This window comes from Sphaeramia orbicularis, chromosome 16 (assembly GCF_902148855.1).
Source record: "Sphaeramia orbicularis chromosome 16, fSphaOr1.1, whole genome shotgun sequence".
In the NCBI taxonomy this organism is placed as follows: domain Eukaryota; kingdom Metazoa; phylum Chordata; class Actinopteri; order Kurtiformes; family Apogonidae; genus Sphaeramia; species Sphaeramia orbicularis.
The window spans coordinates 22414641-22435513 of NC_043972.1; the positions used below are offsets into that span (position 1 = coordinate 22414641).

A 20873-nucleotide genomic window follows, 5' to 3' on the forward strand; every position below is an offset into this window, starting at 1 on the left:
GGCGGGACCCCGTCCTGATTACAGACCCGCCTCAGGGGGATGCGGTTTAATGAGATCCCCCTCCCGGTGACCCCCTGCCGGGCTCTGTGATGCTGCATTTAGTTCATGATTGAATCCTGTTGATAAGTGAAGGATTAGATGAATGTACAGTAGATGTGGATCAGACACAGTAACAAGAACACCCTGATGAGTCGGAAAAAACACCTGCTGTGACTCTGTGGACAAAAGTATTGGGATGTAACTTTGGGTCTAGACAGCAGATAACTATTGTGGTAAATATATTTAACATTGAACACATTTGTCTTATGTTTTTAGAGATGGAAAATATCAATATGTAACATGTTTTGTCATTTGACTTAATTTTACAACACATTCCACTATAACATATAATAGTTTTGGATGTTCTAAGTGTTGTTTACCATCTTTTACATTAAATAAAAGCTTAGATCAACCTCATAGTTTCATTAAATGTACTCAGATTTTCACAGCATGATATAGAAAATCAGAATAAAAAGAAAATGAGAAAAATAAGAAGAAAATCAGACAATGAAGGACAACAGGTGTGTTTTTGTCTTGATTTGTCTCATTGCATCATAATATTTTCATCTTGTTGCATCATGCTGTTTTTATATTGTGTATTTTCATTTTTCACACTTCGTGTTGTTTTTGTTTTGTAATATCCTTTACATTTTCATCTTGCTCCATTTTTGCTTTACATCTTGTCTTTTACATTTATTTAATCTTTTCATGTCTTTAATGAATATTTTAAAATCACAGTTAACTGTTGAGTTTCTACAACTTTCCCTATAGACCAAAAATCACCATTATTTGACATGTACTATGAAAATTAGAGATTTTGACAGATGTTTTTGATAAATGATGAGTATGTGGTCACAGACAGGGACCTGTAGGATGTTCAATTCCAAATCCATACCGTACCGTATTCATCCGCTTATCTGGGTCCGGGTCGTGGGGGCAGCAGCCTCAGCAGAGGAGCCCAGACAGCCCTCCCCCCAGCCACATCCACCAGCTCTTCTGGGGGAATGTCAACGTGTTCCCAGGCTAGCCCAGAGATATAATCCCTCCGGCATGTTCTGGATCAGCCCCGAGGTCTCCTTCTGGATGGACATGCCTGAAACACCTCCCCAGGGAGGATTCCAGGAGGCATCCTCATTAGATGCCCGAACCACCTCAACTGGCTCCTCTTGATGTGGAGGAGCAGCGGCTCTACTCTGAATCCCTCGTGGATGTCTGAGCTCCTCACCCTATCTCTAAGGCTGATCAAGGTCCACCCTGTGAAGGAAACTCATTTTGGCCGCTTGTACTCATGACCTCATTCTTTTGGTCACTTGTATTCGCGACCTTATTCTTTCGGTCATTACCCAGAACTCATGACCATAGGTGAGAGTCAGAACGTTGATCGACTGGTAAATAGTAAAGCTTCGCCTTTTGGCTTAGCTCCATCCTCACCACAACAGACATCCGCATCACTGCAGACGCCGCCCCGCTCCACTATTGACCTCCCGCTCCATCCTACCCTCACTTGTGAACAAGATCCCGAGATACTTAAACTCCTCCACCTGAGGCAGGACTTCCTCCCTGATCTGGAGTGGGCACTCTACCCTGTACCGGCTGAGGACCATGGCCTCAGACTTGGAGGTGCTGATCTTCATCCCAGTTCATGCCAGTTCCAAATCCACTGTTATTTATAAGAAGGTCCCTCCCTTCTTAAAGTTCTGCATTCGATTTCTAGGGGATTTTGTGGAATGAAACACTTGATTTCAATGAGGAGAAGAGTTCCAGTACTTTTGTTCGCCTAGAGTGTATAGGTGTGAATCTTCACAACTCATCTCAAATTACTTCCAATTTTTCATCAAATATTTAAATACATGATTCTCAATAAATTCCATCGTATTATCAATTTTTTTCATGACATCACTTTGACACCTGTTTACATTTAGAGTTTTTAGCACTTTACACATAAAGGTTATTTTCTGGCTATAGTGAATGTAGACAGCAATATAAACACTGCAAAAAAGGGGTGAGTAAAAACAAGATAAAAACACTAAATGTGAGAAAATAGGTACTCAAAAGAAGTGAAATATCTGTCCATGCAGCAAGATAATTTTACTTGACAAGATTTCTTGAATTAAGATTGTTAAATCTAGAAATAACCATGTCTACAGATGTATGAACACTTAAAATGTGCCTGGATTTAACTAAGCAAATAGTTCAGATCCTTCCATTGGATAATTCCAGCAGGGATTCATATGTTTCAGCTGCAACAAGTTCTTTAACTGATGCAGTGAGTAGCTTCTCATTTATTAACAACCATCAGTTTGTAGAGAGCATAAAGATTGGAGTGTGTTTCAATAGAAAAAGTTCATGTAGTCTGATGAGTCCAGATTAATTTTGTTCCAGAGTGAGAAGAGAGGTGGATGAAGTGATTACCCATCATGCCTAGTTTTTAGGTCTAGGTTCACAATGACATGTATGTAAAATAAGGTCACATGATCAACTGAATATACTGAATGACCAGTTTTTCTCTTTGCTGATGACACTCATATATTCCAAGATGATGAAACCAGGGTTCATCAGGCTCATATTGTTAAAGACTGGTTCAGCAACCATGAGACATCATTTTATACACACTGATTGGCCACCAGAGTCCAGACCTAAACCTCATGGAGAATCTTTGGGAAGTGGTGGAGAAAACTTTACACAGTGGTCTGACTTTCCCATCATCAATACTGAATATGAGTAGTGAATAATTATCACTCGTCTAAACAGAAATAAAGTTATTATACCATTGCATAAATAGCAAATGTGTCCTGTAGTCAAAGCCAAACGGAGACCAGTGAAATATTGTGGGACTTGTTTTTGGCCAGGCGGTGCATGAAACACTACCATGTAAATGTGAGAACTCTAGAACCGCTAGGTGTGAAAATTCCTGATACTACCACTGACTTAAAGACTCCATAAAACAGTAAACATCATCAGACATTTAAGTAACGGAACACTCTGACGCTCTTTAACCACTTTTAAACCATTACATATACAGAGGCTAAAGTCCAACTTAACCCATAAAGACCCAGTGCTGCTTTTGTGGCATTTCCCAAATGAATTTTTCTCTTTTTCTACCTTTGACTGATTTATCACCAATTTTCTATTATCTACTACTTCTACTTCTACTAATACTATTATCCTCTCTATTTTGCATTTTTTGGTGTAAATCATGTACTTTCCTATATTTAATTTAGAGACCATGTAGATGTTCAAGAAAACTGAGTAAATTCAAAGTCAAATATATCAGAACAGAGAAAAATGAAAAATTAGTTTTTCAGCAAAGATATTGCTAACTGAATGTAAAAACAAGTGTGTCCATCCACTGTCATTAATCCAACTCCACGGGTTTTACTGGTGAATCAACGTTGTAGAAGTTGACAGTATTTACATGTTCACTACGGAGCCTCTGAATGTTCAAATGGGTCATATCTGATAACCATGAAAAGATGACAAACTGTATTTTACACCAATTATTTACATGTACTGATAGGATTAATGGCTCAACAGGTATTACACATTTTAGATCAATAGATGGTTTGTGTCTCTGGTGGCTGTTTGGGTTTTAATTTACAGATGGACCAGAACATTTATTAGTGGGTCCAAGTAAAACAAATGAGACCTGAATGACTATAGAGAATATTATTGACTTGAGAAGATCAATGTAAATCAATGGGAATCCGGGATTTTTGTGGGTGTCGGTGGTATTGCAATTTAACATACCAAAGCATTATTTGGTCTGATATTCTCAGTCTTAGTTATCATCTGACTTTTTAAAATAAAAAATATATATCTTTGACTTCATGAGTTTAAGAAAGAAATGCTGACAAATGTAATTTTCCTTGTAAAAAATAAATAAATAAAGGACTTTAGTTCATTATCTGGTTTCATGGATGTGAACTAAATGCAGCCTGAGTCATTGGACTGTGATTGACACGTCCTGTACGGCGGTGTCACCTCTGAGTGACGAACATCAGAATTAAAGCGTCCACCTGTGAACGACAGGGGTCTGAAGGTCTGGTTTAATCAGACGACAGGCAGATTAGATGTCAAGAAGAAATGACACAAGCTGAAAGAGACAGCAGACAAAGAAGCAGCTCTTTCTGTAGATGTGTTTTTCATACATAGATCAAACAGACTTCCTTTCTCCCCCCACCCCCCCTCTTCTCCAGGTCTCCCATGACTTCGCTGTGAATTTTAACGAGGACAACCCTGAGTGTGCAGGTAGGTGCTTTGATTCCCTGCTCTCAAATATTTGATAGTGGGCCTCAGAAGTGCAATCACCGTGGAAACGCTTTGATCTGATGATTAGTCCGGTGACGATGAGGCTGCAGGTTGAAAAGTGTTATCGATCTGATACCTCTGATGAAGAGACAGCGAATCCTCACGTCTAAAGCTGAAGAGGGAAGCATGAGAGTCAAAGAAGAAGAAATGACTCTATACTTGTTCTATGGAGAGGATGAAGTGACTTAACCTTTAATTACTGTCTTCATAGTTTTCCTGAGCAATGGAGGGTGTGTTTGGGAAGAGGCAGGAAGACTTACACCTGATAAAACAGACATTGGAGCAGTGAAGGGGCCAGATACAGGCAATATAATCTGAAGTGGGCCAGACCTGCAAAATAATAACATAATTACCTGTAAACAATGCCCAAACTTCAAATTTTGAGTGAAAAAAAATAAAATTACATAATGAAGATATTTACTTTTACAAACTATCCTTTAAAAAATGTCAATAACATGAACAACCTGAAATTTCTTTTTAAAAAAAGTGCATTTTTAACAATATTATTACTCAACTTATCATTTAGACATGTGCATTACAAATCCATTAGATTTCTTGAGCTTCATAGGCGCTTATACAGTATGTGGTGTCCAAAATCCTTCACCAAGGCCTTAAAATGCTGAAGACTTGTGCTCTCTCAATGTCATCAGTCTTGGGCTTTGTATATTGAAATAATTGTGCATCTTCTCATTTTACTTTTTAATTCAAAACATTTTGGCTATAGCACATGTTTTAGTTTGATTTTGCACCTTGAAGGAATATTTCATACTCAGGCTTTGTAAGTTTACATCATGTCATATCTGTGAGGTTCAGCTGGTTTTAGATGCATTCACTGTTCATTTCTATAAAAAGGTCTTTAAAGTGTGATATCTTAGGAATTCTTTGACAGAATTTCACAAAATTAAGCCTCAAGGTTCAACTGAACTCAGCTGAACTTTAGGTTTTGTGCCAAAAGTTGAGGTCATTGTGACAACAGTGTAAAAAAGTGAAATAACATGCAAAGTAACTCCGCAGCATTTTGTAAAGACCCCTAGAGTGGCTGATGATGTAAGAAGAGCAGAGAGAAACACATGGAAAAAGGTTTTTCAGTATCCTCCACTTAGTGTTGTGAATTCACACAAAAATGATGCAACTCATTGCTTTTTGATGGTTTACTATAAAGTCCCACCACATCCATGGAGTCTTTCTTGCTTCCTTTCTTTGCTTCTTTTAATGTTGTTCTGTCATTAATATTTCAAAAGATGATGTAATGACAAATATCAGAGGCTACACACTGCAGTGTGTGTTAATTCATAAATGCATTTTGGCCTGCTTTAGTATCGTGCCTCTGAGCAAATCGCCTCCAATCTGTGAATAATTCAACAAGATGAATTCATTCTGTCATTGTAATATTTAACATTATATTATAAAACATATATCCAAAAATGGTCCAGTACCTGTAGTATTACTTCCAGAGGTGTATTCTGTATTCTGAACATATCCTGAATAACCAAAACGCATCCAGAACAAACCCAGAATACATCCAGAATGTGTCATTAATACAACTAGAACACATCCTGAATACATCCAGAGCAAACCTAGAATACATTCAGAACATATCCAGAGCACATATAGAAAACATCCAGAACACATCAAGAATATATTCAGAAAACTTCATGAATACATCCAGAACATGTTCAGAATTCATCCAGAATACATCCTGAAGAAACCCAGAACACTTCCAGAATATATCCTGAACACATCCTGAATCTACCCAGAATGCATCCTGAACAGCCCTAGAACACATCTAGAACACTTCAGACATACATCCTGATCACATTGGTTTGTATGGATCACAGATGGTGCCAGTGCCTGTGGACACTAGTGCTGTTGACCTGGTGTCCTCTGTTGTGAACACTGTTGAAGTATGACAACTGTATGTTAAAGGTTGAGTTAAAGCAGCTGAAAGTAAATGTGTTACCACCAGACCCATCCTCCCCTACCTCTCCAGTCTGTTTCCTTCTGGACCACTGCCCCTGTATTGATCATATTGATCAGTGCTGGGTTCTGATCAGCTGATGCCTCTGTCCTTCTTCTGACCTGTTCATGAGGCAGTTGTTGATATTTCATTATTTTAATGATAATAACTGTTATTCATGTGGAAACAGTATTAACCTCTGGACTTATTTCCAGGTGGATTTTCTCTCTTTCTTCAGACCTGCTGTTACGTTTTTGGTGTTTCCAGTCGGACTCTGTGTTTAGTAGGTCACAGTCTGCATTTAGCTGAAGGTCTGTCGGCCTCTTTGCTGCTAAAGGTCACTGCTGATCTCAGAGAGACTCTCCGACACCGACACTCTTAATTAAGGACTCGGAGAGTCTGTGTGTGAAGGAGACGGTGTTCACCGTGACCTCCAGACATTAAATCACATCAACGCTGCCTCTAGGCATATTGGGACGCCTAGAAACAGATTGACGCTACCACAAAGTGAACTTGAGGAGTCCTCCAAAGGCTGTGGAGGGTTTTTTCACTCTTCCTGTTGGAGTTCATGTTTGGGAAGATTCAGATGAAAGCTTTTATTTCCTTAACTTTACTTATTCAAATGATCTTTTTTTGGTTCATACGTAGAATTCTTCCATCCATCATGGTATTTATTCACTGCCTTGTTGAGTGACGCGAAATCGACTGAGTGATCGACTGATTACTGTCATCCACTCCAGGTTCTACAGATTAGTTCTGGACCTACAGATTCATTCCCTGTGTAATGGTGTGTTTGTGCAGGTATCCAGGGTGTGGTGGAGGCCTACCAGGCCTGTCTGCCCAAACTGCAACTCTACGGCCCCACCAACATCGCCCCCATCATCCAGAAGGTCGCCAACTCCGCCTCACAGGAGGTCCACACCAAAGAGGCCATGGTGAGACAACAAACATTCACTGACCCCTTTACATGGACACGAAAACTCTGACAATCATCAGATTTCTGGAGTTATCAGATTATTTACATGATCAACAGCGTGATGTAATATAGTTGGTCAGATAACCGCAGTAATCTGAGTATGAAAAATCAGATTAACACACCTGGATTTCTCCCCAATACTCTGTTCATTCCTTTACATCTGTACATGTGTAAAAAAAAAAAATGAAATCGTAGAAAATTGAGGTGACGTAGAAGGCAAAAAAGGTCAGTAAAGGTTTTCAGATTTCAGCTGTTTTAATAATTTTGGCCCTTGCTGCATTATAACGATAACATAAAAAAAATTATAAAATTAAGTGACAAATGAAAACATTTTTTGTTGACACCATGTGTATATGTATATATATTTATATATATATATATATATATATATATATATATATATCACTGTATACTGACATAACTACTTCAAGATTAGCCACTAAAGGCTGTTACAAACATCTGGATCCTGTTCACAGTTGTTCTCTGATTGTTTAGGCATTATTATTATTATTATTATTATTATTATTGTTATTATTATTATTATTATTATTATTATTATCATTATTTCAAAGTGGCTATTGCCACAGTACTGTGGGACTAACTTTTTCATTTGTCTATTACCACAAAGCCAATCAGCGTCCTTGTGATATTATGTGTAGACTCATACGGCAACGTGAGGGAAGCCCGTTCTCCAAAAATATCATCTCAGGGCATCGACGATGGTGTCATGTGGACAAAAGGCTGAAACTATATTAAACTTTTGCGGCTTGACATAATTTCATTGTCGTGTGTACATATATACAGTATCTCACCATAGTACTATGGCAACAAGAGGGTAGTGAGTTCATGGAACAGTATCCATGATCGACTCTGTGACAATAAAATGTCATTACTGCTTATTGTCACAGTACAAATATTAATATTTGATTGGCTCTGTGGTAATAGACAAACCAATATTTCATGCCACAGTACTGTGGCAGTGACCATTACCTTATTATTTTACTATTGATGTTTTTATTTTTATTTAAGTATATTCATATTAAAATTTAAAATGTACATAAAAGGTCTAGAAAAAGTACTTAGAGTGAAGAAAACTTCTGCTACAGATGTCTTCTACTTCTTCAGTTTCTGTGCTTTCCCTTAAAGGGAGGAAGAATCACTGTCTCTCTCTGTGTTTTTGTGTTTGAGAATTCAACTTTCTGGACAGTTACCATCAGACAGACTGAAAAAGACTGAAACTGAAGGGATTCTTCAGGCTGAGAGGTCTTTTTCACTTCATAACAATGGATTTATTCACCAGTTTGAGCCGGTGTTGTCAGACTGAGGGAACCTGACTGACAGTAATTGAGCACTACTACAGCCACAAGTCTGATAGGGAAGACTGGTGAATGAAGAGAGTATAACACGATAAAGAACTGATAAAAAGAAAAGAACAAAGGCGAAGAAATGTTTTAAGAAGCTGAAACAAGACGGAATGACACTAAAGACAAAAAAACTATGTAAAAGTTAAACCAAGATGAACACAAAGAGGAAACCAGATTTTTTCTTTGTCAAAGTTGCAGTGAATCTTTTTACAACACTGTTCTAACATGATAATTGTTCTTTTGTTAAACTACACTAGATGAGTGTAAAATTAAAACAATGAAAATAGTTTTAAGTATGAAAAAAAGCATAATTCAAGACAAAAATGACGTAGAAGTCAAAGCAAAAACAAAAAACAGTCGCTGCCCGCTGCAAAGGACATTCCATAAAAAAATAAAAATGCATCTGAAAAATCTGATGCATTATTCTGTTTCTAATCTATTCAATTATTTAATGTACAAAAAAAAGCATAACTCTTACTCTCCTGGGTCTCAGGAGGATAAATAAACTGTATCAGTACAAGTTTCTCTGATATCTGGCGGCTCAGACAGACTTGGTGCTATGAAAATCTCAAATAACAACATCAGGTCTTTTCTCTTTCAGCAATACTTCATCCTGCTGATTCTGACAGACGGCGTCATCACCGACATGGCCGACACCAGGGAGGCCATCGTCCAGGCGTCCCATTTTCCCATGTCCGTCATCATCGTCGGCATCGGGAACGCAGACTTCAGCGACATGCAGATGTTGGACGGCGATGACGGGATCCTGCGCTCACCCAAAGGAGAGCCGGTCCTGAGGGACATCGTCCAGTTCGTCCCATTCCGCAACTTCAAACATGTGAGTTCAACATCAGCTTGTAGTGAGTTTTTTTCTGAACCCTTAAAGACCCAAACAGCCACCAGCAACCAAAATCATCTACAGATCTAACATGTTTAATAACTTCTGAAATCACTAAACCTATCATTTTGTTGAAATAATTCAAGTAAAATACAGTTTGTCATCTTTTCATGGTCATCAGGTATGACCCATTTGGATGTTCAGAGGCTCTGTAGTAAATGTGGAAACACTGTCATCTTCTACAGCATTGATTCACCAGTAATACCCATGGAGTTGGATCAATGGCAGTGAATGGACACACTAGTTTTTACATTCAGTTATTGATATCTAAGTCACTTTTTGTTCAGTGTTCTGTGTTTTCAATATAAAACCCCTCAACTTCAATCAGAGCTTTTATTGTCGTCTATATGATCAGTGAGTTAAATATAAGAAAATACCTGATTTTAGCTGAAAAACCAAAATACAGGTGATAATATTATAACAATGGTGATAAATTAAAAAAGATTAAATAGAGAAAAAAATTCACTTAACTGCCACAGAAATAGCACTGGGTCTTTATGGGTTAAAACTGCTCTTAGGTTTGTTATAAACCTCAAAACACACATTCATCACTGTTTTATACATTTGAGTTGGATGACCAGACTGAAACAGTTGTGTTCTTTTATAAATGTATTTTAGATCTGTTTCCATCATATTTACTAGTCTACATCTGTTGGAATGACTTCAGTAATTATAGTCTCCGGTCTGTTATCTCTATGTTAGGGCTGGGTGATAAAACGATAACGATATATATCGCGAAATAACTTGTCCTCGACAGAAATACGAGACATGTTTGATACAATTTCAATAGAATTCATTTGTCCATGTTTTAACAGACGTAAGAACAGCTCAGGTGACTGAAAAGTAGGGGCGTACCTGTGCACTGGCAGGTGTACCCAACGAATACATGTAGGCTATGTGAAGAACGCAAACGCTCACCGTTCCACACAAACCTTTTTGGAATGAAGATTTTATTTATTTGGAGTTGAATGGTCTGTTTTGTTAGTTTTCTCTTTTACAACTTGACAGCTTTTGCCTGGTCAGACTTTTAGTTTGTTTTAAATATATGGACCTGTTTTAATTATCTGAAACAGTTATATAATGTTGTTCAGCACATCTGTCATGTTCAACCTCTGACAGAAAATAAATCATATTTAAATCCAAAATAACCTTCTGATGTCTTCACAACTAACTTATGAGTAAAGGAAAATTTATGCTTGACAAAAATAGTGATTTGATTTATATCGTGATACATACTGATATCGTCTGATATGAAAAAAATATCATGATATGATTTTTTTCCATATCGCCCAGCCTTACTCTGTGTGTTCTGAAAGTCAGAACCAAACTGGGAAAGAAATCCGTTAAATGTCTAGAAGGAGGTTAAAATGAAGGAGCTGGTCTCTTTAAATACATTCAAAGTCATTTTAAATAAATGGGAAAATAAATGTGGATGCAGATGTTTTTCTAATTGAATTGGATTCTGCTTTGAGATATTTTTAAGGAACATTGTTGTTTACTTTTGGGCCCTTTTAAATTATATTATATGTTTAATGTGTAGTTTTAGCTGTGTTTTATGTGTGGTTTTACTGTGGACATATGCCTGAAATTTCTATTTTCTGTAACATTCTGCTGCTGCTTTTGCAACAGAGCTTTTTAATCTTAACAAGTTATTTTTTCCTGGTTAAATAAAGGTTAATAATAATTTTAAAAAATAAATAAATAAATAATAATAATAATAATAATAATAATAATATTTTCTTAGTTTAAGCCTTTGATATGTCAACAATGTCATATCATTGCATTCTGTTTTTAGTCACATTTAACACACCGTCCCATCTTTGCTGGTATTGGTGTTGTAGTTTATATGTTTAGTTGTTATAAAATGCTCTGTAATGTTGTGTGGAGCTGTTGTACTGTGTCTAAATCACATTAGTACTGAACAGACCTTCAGCTGTTGTGGATCTACCCTCTAAATATGTGCAGCAGATGGTGTGTTAATTTAACTACAGCGTACATGTATAAATTTGTTTGACCCCAAAATAAACAAGTATGTGTTAAAACAAGAAAAAGACAGATTTGAACTTTTCGATTCTGTTGAAGTGGAGGAGGACGAGATAAGTGTGAACAAATGAAGGAATGAGAAGCGGGAGATGAGGGCGATTTGCCAGTCGATGTTAAGTGGGAAATATTTTATTTCTCTGTGGTGTATTTTCAGAGTGGAACGATGCTGGAGGTTAGAGTAGAGCGGCAGATTCATCTTCCCTCTTCGACTGGTTTTAGAAACAGTGGATATCTGTTCCCTCCGGCTTTAATCTGTATGATGAATGAAAGTTTGTCTGGTTTTCATTGGAGCTCAGACTGACTCTGTTCACTCTGTTACTGCTGTTTTATGGCTTAGAAAACCCACTGTGGGTAACTTCTGTCCACCAACAGCTCAGGCCTTTTTAATATTATGGGCTGTTTTAGGGGTTTATTTCCATATTCTATCACTGTTTTACTCTTTGCAGTTTGTAACAGTGACTCCAGGGTGTTGGGTGTTTCTTTTGGGTCACAATGAGGGATTTATTTTTAATATTGAAATAAAAGACACATCTATTTAGAAAACGTGATGTTTTCTTGACATTTTTATGCAAATCATTTTCATTTCGTTGTATTATAATGACAAAAAAATGGAAAACAGTGATTTCATGTGTTAATTTTTAATTTATGCTTTATTCGTCTTTTTTTTTTGCCTTTTTTCATAGTTTTAGTCTTGTTGCATTTTTCTTTTTTATCGCTCTCTTCTATTCTTAACATACATTTCTGTTACATCACTAATATGTCAATTTCATCTTGTTGAATTTGTCTTGTATCTGTAATGTAACTTTCCTCTTGTTTCAACTTCTACTTTTTCATGTTTTTTTTTTTTTTTTTTTTTTTGCCGTTTCCATCTTAAGTATTTTTCTTTTTTTTTGTCTTTTACCATGAACCATTATGAACACAGGAAAGTAGATAATAGATATTTTTTTCAGACATTCTATTAAGTTTAGCTTAAATGTTTCATGTTTTGTGTAAATATGTATATACAGGGTTCCTGTGGGGTCTGGAAAAGTCTTGAATTTACAAATCTGCATTTAATATCTTAAAAAAGTCTTTAAAAGGTGTTGAATTTGATATTATAAGTCTTAAGTTATGTTGCCATAAACTTAGTTGGCTCTATTGTGTTTAAATGTGTCTGGGAAATGTCTGAGCTACAATGAAAGTAACGTTAGGTAAAAAAAAGAAAGCAATGTTAGTCTACTCATTTCCATCTGTTTCAACCCGACAGTTTATAATGAAATTAGGAACCAATTATCACTACCAGCAGCCCTTGGTGAGAAATGGTTCAGAATGATTGGAATCAAGACGCTGGAGTAAATAAATACATTTTCCAAAATTCTAGGAATCACCAATTTTTGCCAATATGGTCATGAAATAGGCTGTGAAATGGGCATTACATTCTGTAGTTGTAAAAAGGTCTTAAAAAGACTTAAATTTAATTTGTAGAACCCTGTAGGAACCCTGTATATAGCCTATAGAGCAGTGGTTTCCAACCTTTTTTGGCTCGGGACCCCATTTTACCATCACAAATTTCTAGCGACCCCAGACATTCAAAACGGAGACATTTTTTTTGCTAAAATTAATTTGTTTTGATCATGTAATAGTTTGCTATACTACGTTGCAAATAAACATTAATTTTAGACAACATTTAGTCTATATAATGTATATTATTATGGACAGAGGCAGAAAAGCCAGGTGTAGATTACTGCACAAAGGGAGACTTTGATTTTCCTTGGTCAGGATATGTACAGTCAGTCCAGCTTGGATTTACAAGGCTGACAATTAATACTGAACAAACAAGAACTCAAACTATGAATTATGAAAGAGCTGCAGCATCTGAAACTGACCACAATGAACATTTGAAAGATAAACAGAACCACAGTGCTTCAGTTTCAGCTTCACAGTTTGTCATGTCTTTTAAGGATTGTGATTATCTCTGTCAACTCGCCATATATTTTTTATTTGTTCTTATTTTTATTTTTATTTTTATCAATTACTAGAAATTTCAGGCGACCCCATTTAAATTCCAGGTGACCCCACATGGGGTCCCGATCCCAAGGTTGAAAAACACTGCTATAGAGTTTTATTACTTACTACTATTATTTTTATTTTTTAAATTATTTTTCTTTATGCATGCACATTTTCTTCATCATCGTCATCATCATCATCATCCTCCCTTTACTTAAAAACTTCATAAATGTTACACACAGGTGGTCACATGTGATGCCCATGGGACATACAAACCTGTTTTACAATGTGGTAAAATGTGTGTTGCTCCACATGAATCCCATAAACAGGCGTTTCTTTTGGTTTAAAGACTCAGCAACTAAATGACCTAAATCTAAATGATTCGACAGTCAAACTTATCTTTCAATTACAAAAGCCAATTACTTTTTTTCTGCTGAAAAGCCAGAAATGAAAGGACTGTCATATCAGTTGATTAATTCCATGTGAGTGAGAGTCTTCATACTTTTGGTCACATGACTGACATGTCCTGTATGTCCTTGTCCTCTCAGGCGTCTCCAGCTGCTCTGGCTAAGAGTGTGTTAGCAGAAGTGCCCAACCAGGTGGTTGACTACTACAACAGTAAGGGCATCAAGCCCAAAGTGCCCAGCGAGTACCAGTCTTCCAGACCATTCGGCCCCTGAGGGACCAGACGCCACCGCCAGCCTCGGACCGCACACCTCTTCCTCCTCCTGGACTCAACATGTTTACTGTGTCTGTTGTGTGTTAGGGCGGACGGTAAAGGTGCCTCACGCAGCATTTCAACACACACATCCAGTTCATTTCAATGCGATCAAAGCTGATGCAGGTTTGAAAATGTCAGAAAACAGGAGGAGGACATTTGATTTCCTGACATCACTTCATCTGAGAAGCACAAGCCTTGGTTTGGATGATTAGAGAACGTGTCACATTTAGGATTTCATTTGATGCTTGTTGCAACCTCTGGACGTGAAATGAGAAGGTGCGGTAGCCTGGATGTGTCAAAGTGAAAGGAAATATAAACCACAGCCTGTTCTCAGTCCTGAATACAGATGCAGTCGGCTTTTAGATAAAACGTACAAACACGTCTAGAATTAGACATTTGAACTCATGGCCTTCTCATAGCAACTGCAAGTAATGGTATTAATAAGTGATTGTACTGAACTGATTAAAATCAAAGCTCAGATCAGTATTTAAATGCATTATTCATCAGGACAGAATGTGGACAGACTGGTTTGAGGACCAGGTCAGGTTGAAGAATCCTGACTTTTATTACCTGTTCTGACTCAGTCAAAGCTTTGAATATTCGCAGGTTATTTTATCATTCCTCGTATAAATAACTTATAATAAAATAACTTCAAACAAATCTTCCAACCTTATAACATTAATAATTAAGTGTAAAAGTTTAGCTCACGCCTCATCAGTTTATTGTGTTCTGATATTAATTATTAGACATAGTGTTGAATATAATTATTTGTATTATGTGCAAACAGTTGCTTATACCAACATACAGTGCAATTTTGATGTTAATTTACAATTTTAGTTTTAAGTCTACATGTGAATATACAAAGTACACAGCCTGGAAAGGAGTGTAACGCTAATATCATCGGCTGCGCTGAAGATTTCAGTTTTACAAAGATCAGATCAAACTTTTTGTGTGTCAGACTTTTCAGCATCTTCAGACTCAGCTGATAAATGATGCAACACATTCCACACAAATCAACATAAAAACAGTATTTCCTCAAACAGTATCCAGAAGGAACCAGGCCTTTATTTGTGTAAGGGCTGCATTACAGTCTTCTGTTCAAGAAGTAGAATCATATTTATTACTATGTTTTATTTTAACCACAGTTTGAGCTTTTAAAATGAGTCCATTATGCTTTTATTATAAACCCAACACTCCCTAAGGTTTCACATTAAAAGGCCTACCGCGTGGCAGTGGACAGACAACAGTCATCGCACAATGGGGTTCTACGTAGTATTGATATCCCAAAGTCCCACCAGCAGGGGGGTGTCAAGTACGCCAAAGCACTTAGAACTACAAAGACCATCAATCAATCAACATTAGTTGCTTTTCCATTGACGCTCAAGTTGTGCGAATATAACTTGGGCATAAAAATTTGCCTAATGGAAAAACGACAATTTAGCCCAAATTCTTGTTTTTGATGAAAAGTTTTTGTGCTGGCAAGAGGTGGTTTTCGGGCGTATCAAAATTGGTATATCACACTACTGCAATGGAAAGACCTTTTTCCACAACTCGAGTCAGGTGAATTTAAAAAAAAAAAACAGATGTTGACAGATGTTACAACAAGCGAAGAAGAAGAGTTTTAAAAGAAACATGGCGCGGTATGTGTGGACACACCAGGAAACCAATTCTGTTTTTAATTTAGTACGGGATAGAGGGGTAATATACAATAATAATAATAATAATAATAATAATAATAATAATAATAATAATAATAATAATGAATATATCTGTAAATCAACATGATATTTATGTTTCTTCACTATGTTTATAGAATGACTTCTTCTGTCATCTTGCGACAATAAATAAGCAAATCATCACATTTGTGATTTAATGGAAAAACTGACATAACACATTTCTGTTTTTTCGACATTTAGTAAATATCGGTAAAGTTTTGTACAGATGTCCAATGGAAAAGCCACTACTATATATCCACAGACTATCATTCACTGAATAAAGTATAAAAATCATTGTTTACACACATCTGTATTATGGTATCATCAAGTTTTCTTGACAACTCAAACTCAAAAACAGTTATTTTGACAGTCCAAATATCTTATAATGTTTACATCTGCGTCAGCTGATAGTTTACATTATAGCTCTGTTAGCTTAGCTCTGTTTTTAGACTGAAAATAGCCACAGTAAAACCACAGATTACCTGTTTTCTGTACGGTTTGTGGCGTTAATAACTGCACTAAAAATCTGTTTGGAATCATCAGAACAAGGTCAGAACTGTCACAGTTTACATCAGAGAGTAAGTCTGTGTGGTGCAATAAATCAGCGCAGTCGGCTGTTACCCGAAAGGTTGGTGGTTCAAATCCACCCAGGGACGAAAATCTGATTTTCAGCGTGGATCACTAAAGCTCTAATTGTTCTTTGCAAGTTTCCATCTTATTGTGAATCTTTGGTTCTAACTGGACTCCAGTTTCTATGTCCAACAGTTCGTCTTCAATATTGATACAAACCCCCGAGATTAGATAAAAACACTTAATTAAAATGAATAAACTACAATATCCAGCCCCAAACACTGGGTCTCAGGAGAGGGTTGTAACATTCTGCTCAACCCATAATATAGCCAGTCCTTTGTTTACAATTATACGGCTTAAACACAACATTTATACCAAACAATGAGTACGTTTCATTTCCACATTGTTTTTCTTTTCTTTTTCATGTTTTGTTTTGTATCATCTGCTTAAGGTTCCCAAATTTGTACACCAATATAATAATTATTGACAATAATAATCTAAAATTCTGTTAAATTATGTATTTCTTACTGACAAATTTACAAATGTTGTCACCAAAGGAGCCCTAAAACCCTGAGTCATTTTAGAGAAAGCTGCAATAGCCCAAACAAATGTGAATATAAATGCACGGTTCATTAAATTTTAATTAAAAACCTGCTGTAAACCCTGACAGGGAATATAATACTGAGTCCAATGTGAAACTGTAAACAAACATTAGTTTTACTGATGACATGACCCAAATGCATTTATTTGGACTCATTTAAGCGTTTAACATGTACATTGTAGTAAACATGATTTATCAAATGTAAACAGGGTTCCTGCAGGTCATTGAAACACATTAAAAGTCATTAAATAGATTTTGTGAAAATTAAGGCCTTAAATGTCATTAAAAAGCATTAAATTTGATGTCCAGAGGCATTAAAAAATTAAATACACTTGATGGGAAAAAAAACATTGTTATTCACAATTTATTTTGATTATATAAGCATTTAATAATTTTGATCAGAAGTATAATGTGGTGATTGACACGCCGAACCCTTTAATTATTAATTGTTTATGGCCAATACACGAAGTCACAACACCAAATGCTTGGAATACAACGTGCTGTGAGCATGCTCATGCTTTGGCGAAAGAGCAGAGGAAATATTAGCAAATGTCGGAAAAATGGGAAATGCAAGTTTCAGCAGAAGTGGTTGGAGGTGAAACTATTCAGAACCTGTAGTTTTATGATGGTTTATTGTCGACAGGCTGCAAAAATCAAAATCTTACCAAGTGTATTTTTCTCATTTCTTGTCAAAATATCTCATCACACTTAAAATAAGACAAAGTCACCTAAAGAGTTACTTGTAAGTAAGATATAAGAACTTATTTTCATACAATAGATCTAGAAAATCTTGTTTCAAGAAATCTTATGATGAGATATTTTGACTAGAAAGGACAAAAATACACTTGGTAAGATTTTGATTTTAGCAGTGTATATATAAAACTGTATCTGCAGTTGGACATGAGCATTAAATTTGTTTAAAATGGCATTAAAAAGCATTAAATTAGATTTGCTGATACCTGCAGAAACCCTGGTAAATATCAGAAACATCAGAATAATGTTATAAGCCAATAAAGAAATGATAGAAACATTTAAAAGGCACTAATTTACCGATTGTTTGGTCATGATTTTCTTTAGGTTGATCTTCATAAAGACATTTGGTAAAAAGCAGGATTTTACTGATAAATGTATTAAACTAAAGCAGAATGAACACTCACTAGGAGTATATTTTATGACAAATACCTGAAATGTATCCATATGATTTTTCCTGCTCTGGATTTGTTCATGTTGACCTCATTATCAGACTCAGCTCCTGGAGGAAACATATTGATCTGAGTGGAATGTGTTGGATTAAGTCAGTGCATCGTTCCAGCCCTGTTTTCTAGTAATTCCCACTAAATCCCCCAAATGCTATTGGTTCAGTCCTAGTCTGAAGATTCTTCACTTTTGTTGGTTTCTATTTCCAACCTGTTGAACCGGAATCAACATCTGAGACAGAACCTTTGAAGCTAAAGGTTTCTTTTAGGTTTTCTGTCTTGAAAATCACAATCAAATAGGAATTCCTCCTCTTTCTCTGGACTCTCTGGCTTTTGGACATTCACCCCATGAAACTAACGGTGTCCAAATCCAGACAAGTAAGGGTTAAATATGTTCAGATTTAGCTTGTAGCCTTGGACCAACATGAGAAGCTGCAGAAGGAAGGCATTTAGTGTTACATTCTGGCACATTTTTCCCTCATTACAGCGCCTGCAGCTTTAATAATGTGTTTTACCTGCTTTAATGAGTAAATGTTGGCTGGGAAAATGGTCTGACTGTGAGCAGGTTTAACTCAATTTAACCTCGTGCAGTCGCTGACTCCGCTCACTGTATTTATTTGTGTGTTTAGAGGATGAATGTGAGGATCTACACACCACAGCGTCCCCTCATGTCGTCTGTTTTACTGTACATAAACCTTGCTGGCTGTGGCACCTTTACGTCCTTAGTGCATGCAGGGCCTTGAGAGTTCAGGAGTGTTTTTAACGGACATTAAAAAAAGCACACAAACGCACCACTGACCAACCCAAACGCTGCTTCCCTGCAGATAGCATGACGGGCAGGGGAACCAGTCGATGAAGGAATGTATGACCCCCTCCCCTCCCCTTCCCTTCCCTTTCCTCCTGTTTGTTTTTATAAGGAGTTTATTGAGATTTTGCTAAATTTCGTAAAGGTTCGTATGTTGTTAAGCATTTTGGAGCGAGCTGCCTTTACAGACGTCTGCATCCTCTACTGTTCTTTTCTAAAGGCGAGGCAGATGCATGAACTGTTGTTTTGCATGCAAATCTCCATGCGGGCCTGTCGGGTCCTTGTGGTTTCTGTTTCCTGGTAGTGAATAAGTAATAATGCCGTTTACAATGTGCCCGATGATGGGGCTGTTCTACTCTGAAGCATGTTGACATGTAAACCAAGATGTGTGAGTAGATTTAAAAGCACAACCTGAGTATCTTTGGAGAGGTTTTAGATTTAGGTGATCCAACACCTGCCTGTCTTTCTTTGTCTTTGTTCAGCTTCTTTTGCTTTTATTTATGATTAGAGGAACATTTGCAGCTGCATCTACATCAAGCTTTTACCATAGACTGTATTTAAAGTCGTACTAAACATGCAACATGGGAAACATGTGAATATGCATTAAAAAATCATGTAAAAACTTGGAAACGGTTATAAAATCTTGACGCTTTAGTCGTTCATACCTCAGTGATGAAGCAGAGATCAGCATCTTGAACAGTTTTACGTCATGACAAATGTATAAATAGTCGGACAAACCGTCGCGCCTTTTCTACCAACATTCAGAGGAACTTTTATTACCAGGATTGTATTTACCTGGGTAAAAGAACTCCTGGTAATCTGCGTTCCACATCAAAGTTCCTGGAAATGTATCCAAAGCAGGCTCGGTAATTTTGAGTCACTGATATGAAGTCCTACTGAATTTCTTTTGAGCGTATTTGACAAATACGTTCAATGAGACTCTTTTGAGTATAATTGCTGAATACACTCAACAAATGCACTTGTTGTCATTGACCAGATGATCAAAAACTGAAGCTTGAAGAAATGGAATAAACAAATTTCACAGCTTCACGCTGGCTTAAACATTAGGGGTGAATGTAAGTGTGGAACACTGCAAGTGTGTTCCACCAATCAGCTTTGTTCAGCACACAGCCCCACCTCCAAGAATTCTGGGGAATCTGAAACATTCCCCCCTACTGGGAAATTTTTCAGGGAAAGTGTGGGGTCAGAGTGAAGTTTTTTACCAGGTAATTTCAGTGGAAACATGTCGAGGTTTTTCAAAATGCCAGGTAAAGTTAAAATTCCTGGTAAAGTTGGAAAAGAGGCTAATGGTCATTTACTGAAACCACCAGAGAGGTCAAATCACTGCCTCAAATCTGAAGTAACGTTTTAACCCATAAAGACCCAAACATCCACCAAAACCATCTACTGATCTAAACTGTTTAATACCTGTTGAACCACTAATCCTATAAATACATGTAAATGAAAGGTGTAAAATACAGTTTGTCATCTTTTCATGGTCATCAGATATGACCCATTTGGACATTCAGAGGCTCCATAGTTGCCATGGAAACACCATCATCTTCTACAACATTGATTCACCAGTAAAACCCACAGAGTTTGATGAATGACAGTGGATGGAGACACTTGGTTTATGTTCAACTAATGATATATTTTACAGAAAAAGTCACTTATCTGAGGTTTTATGAACATCT

General features: G+C 36.7%; 1 protein-coding gene and 1 long non-coding RNA gene across 2 annotated transcripts in view; one reads left to right on the forward strand and one right to left on the reverse strand.

Annotated features, from left to right (window-relative positions):
* Positions 1 to 15526, forward strand: part of cpne4a (copine IVa) — a 143363-nt gene extending 127837 nt beyond the window's left edge. The window contains exons 13-16 of the mRNA XM_030157841.1: positions 4236 to 4287; positions 7106 to 7239; positions 9246 to 9482; positions 14120 to 15526. Coding sequence (XP_030013701.1) covers positions 4236 to 4287; positions 7106 to 7239; positions 9246 to 9482; positions 14120 to 14251 — 555 coding nt within the window. The 3' untranslated portion in view covers positions 14252 to 15526. The remainder of the gene's footprint in view (positions 1 to 4235; positions 4288 to 7105; positions 7240 to 9245; positions 9483 to 14119) is intronic.
* Positions 292 to 20513, reverse strand: LOC115435459 (uncharacterized). The gene is made up of 3 exons (XR_003937697.1): positions 20231 to 20513; positions 6675 to 6681; positions 292 to 302 (listed from the first exon to the last, which is right to left on the reverse strand). It is a non-coding gene; the product is annotated as an uncharacterized LOC115435459 (long non-coding RNA).
* Between the last annotated feature and the right edge of the window lie 360 nt (positions 20514 to 20873).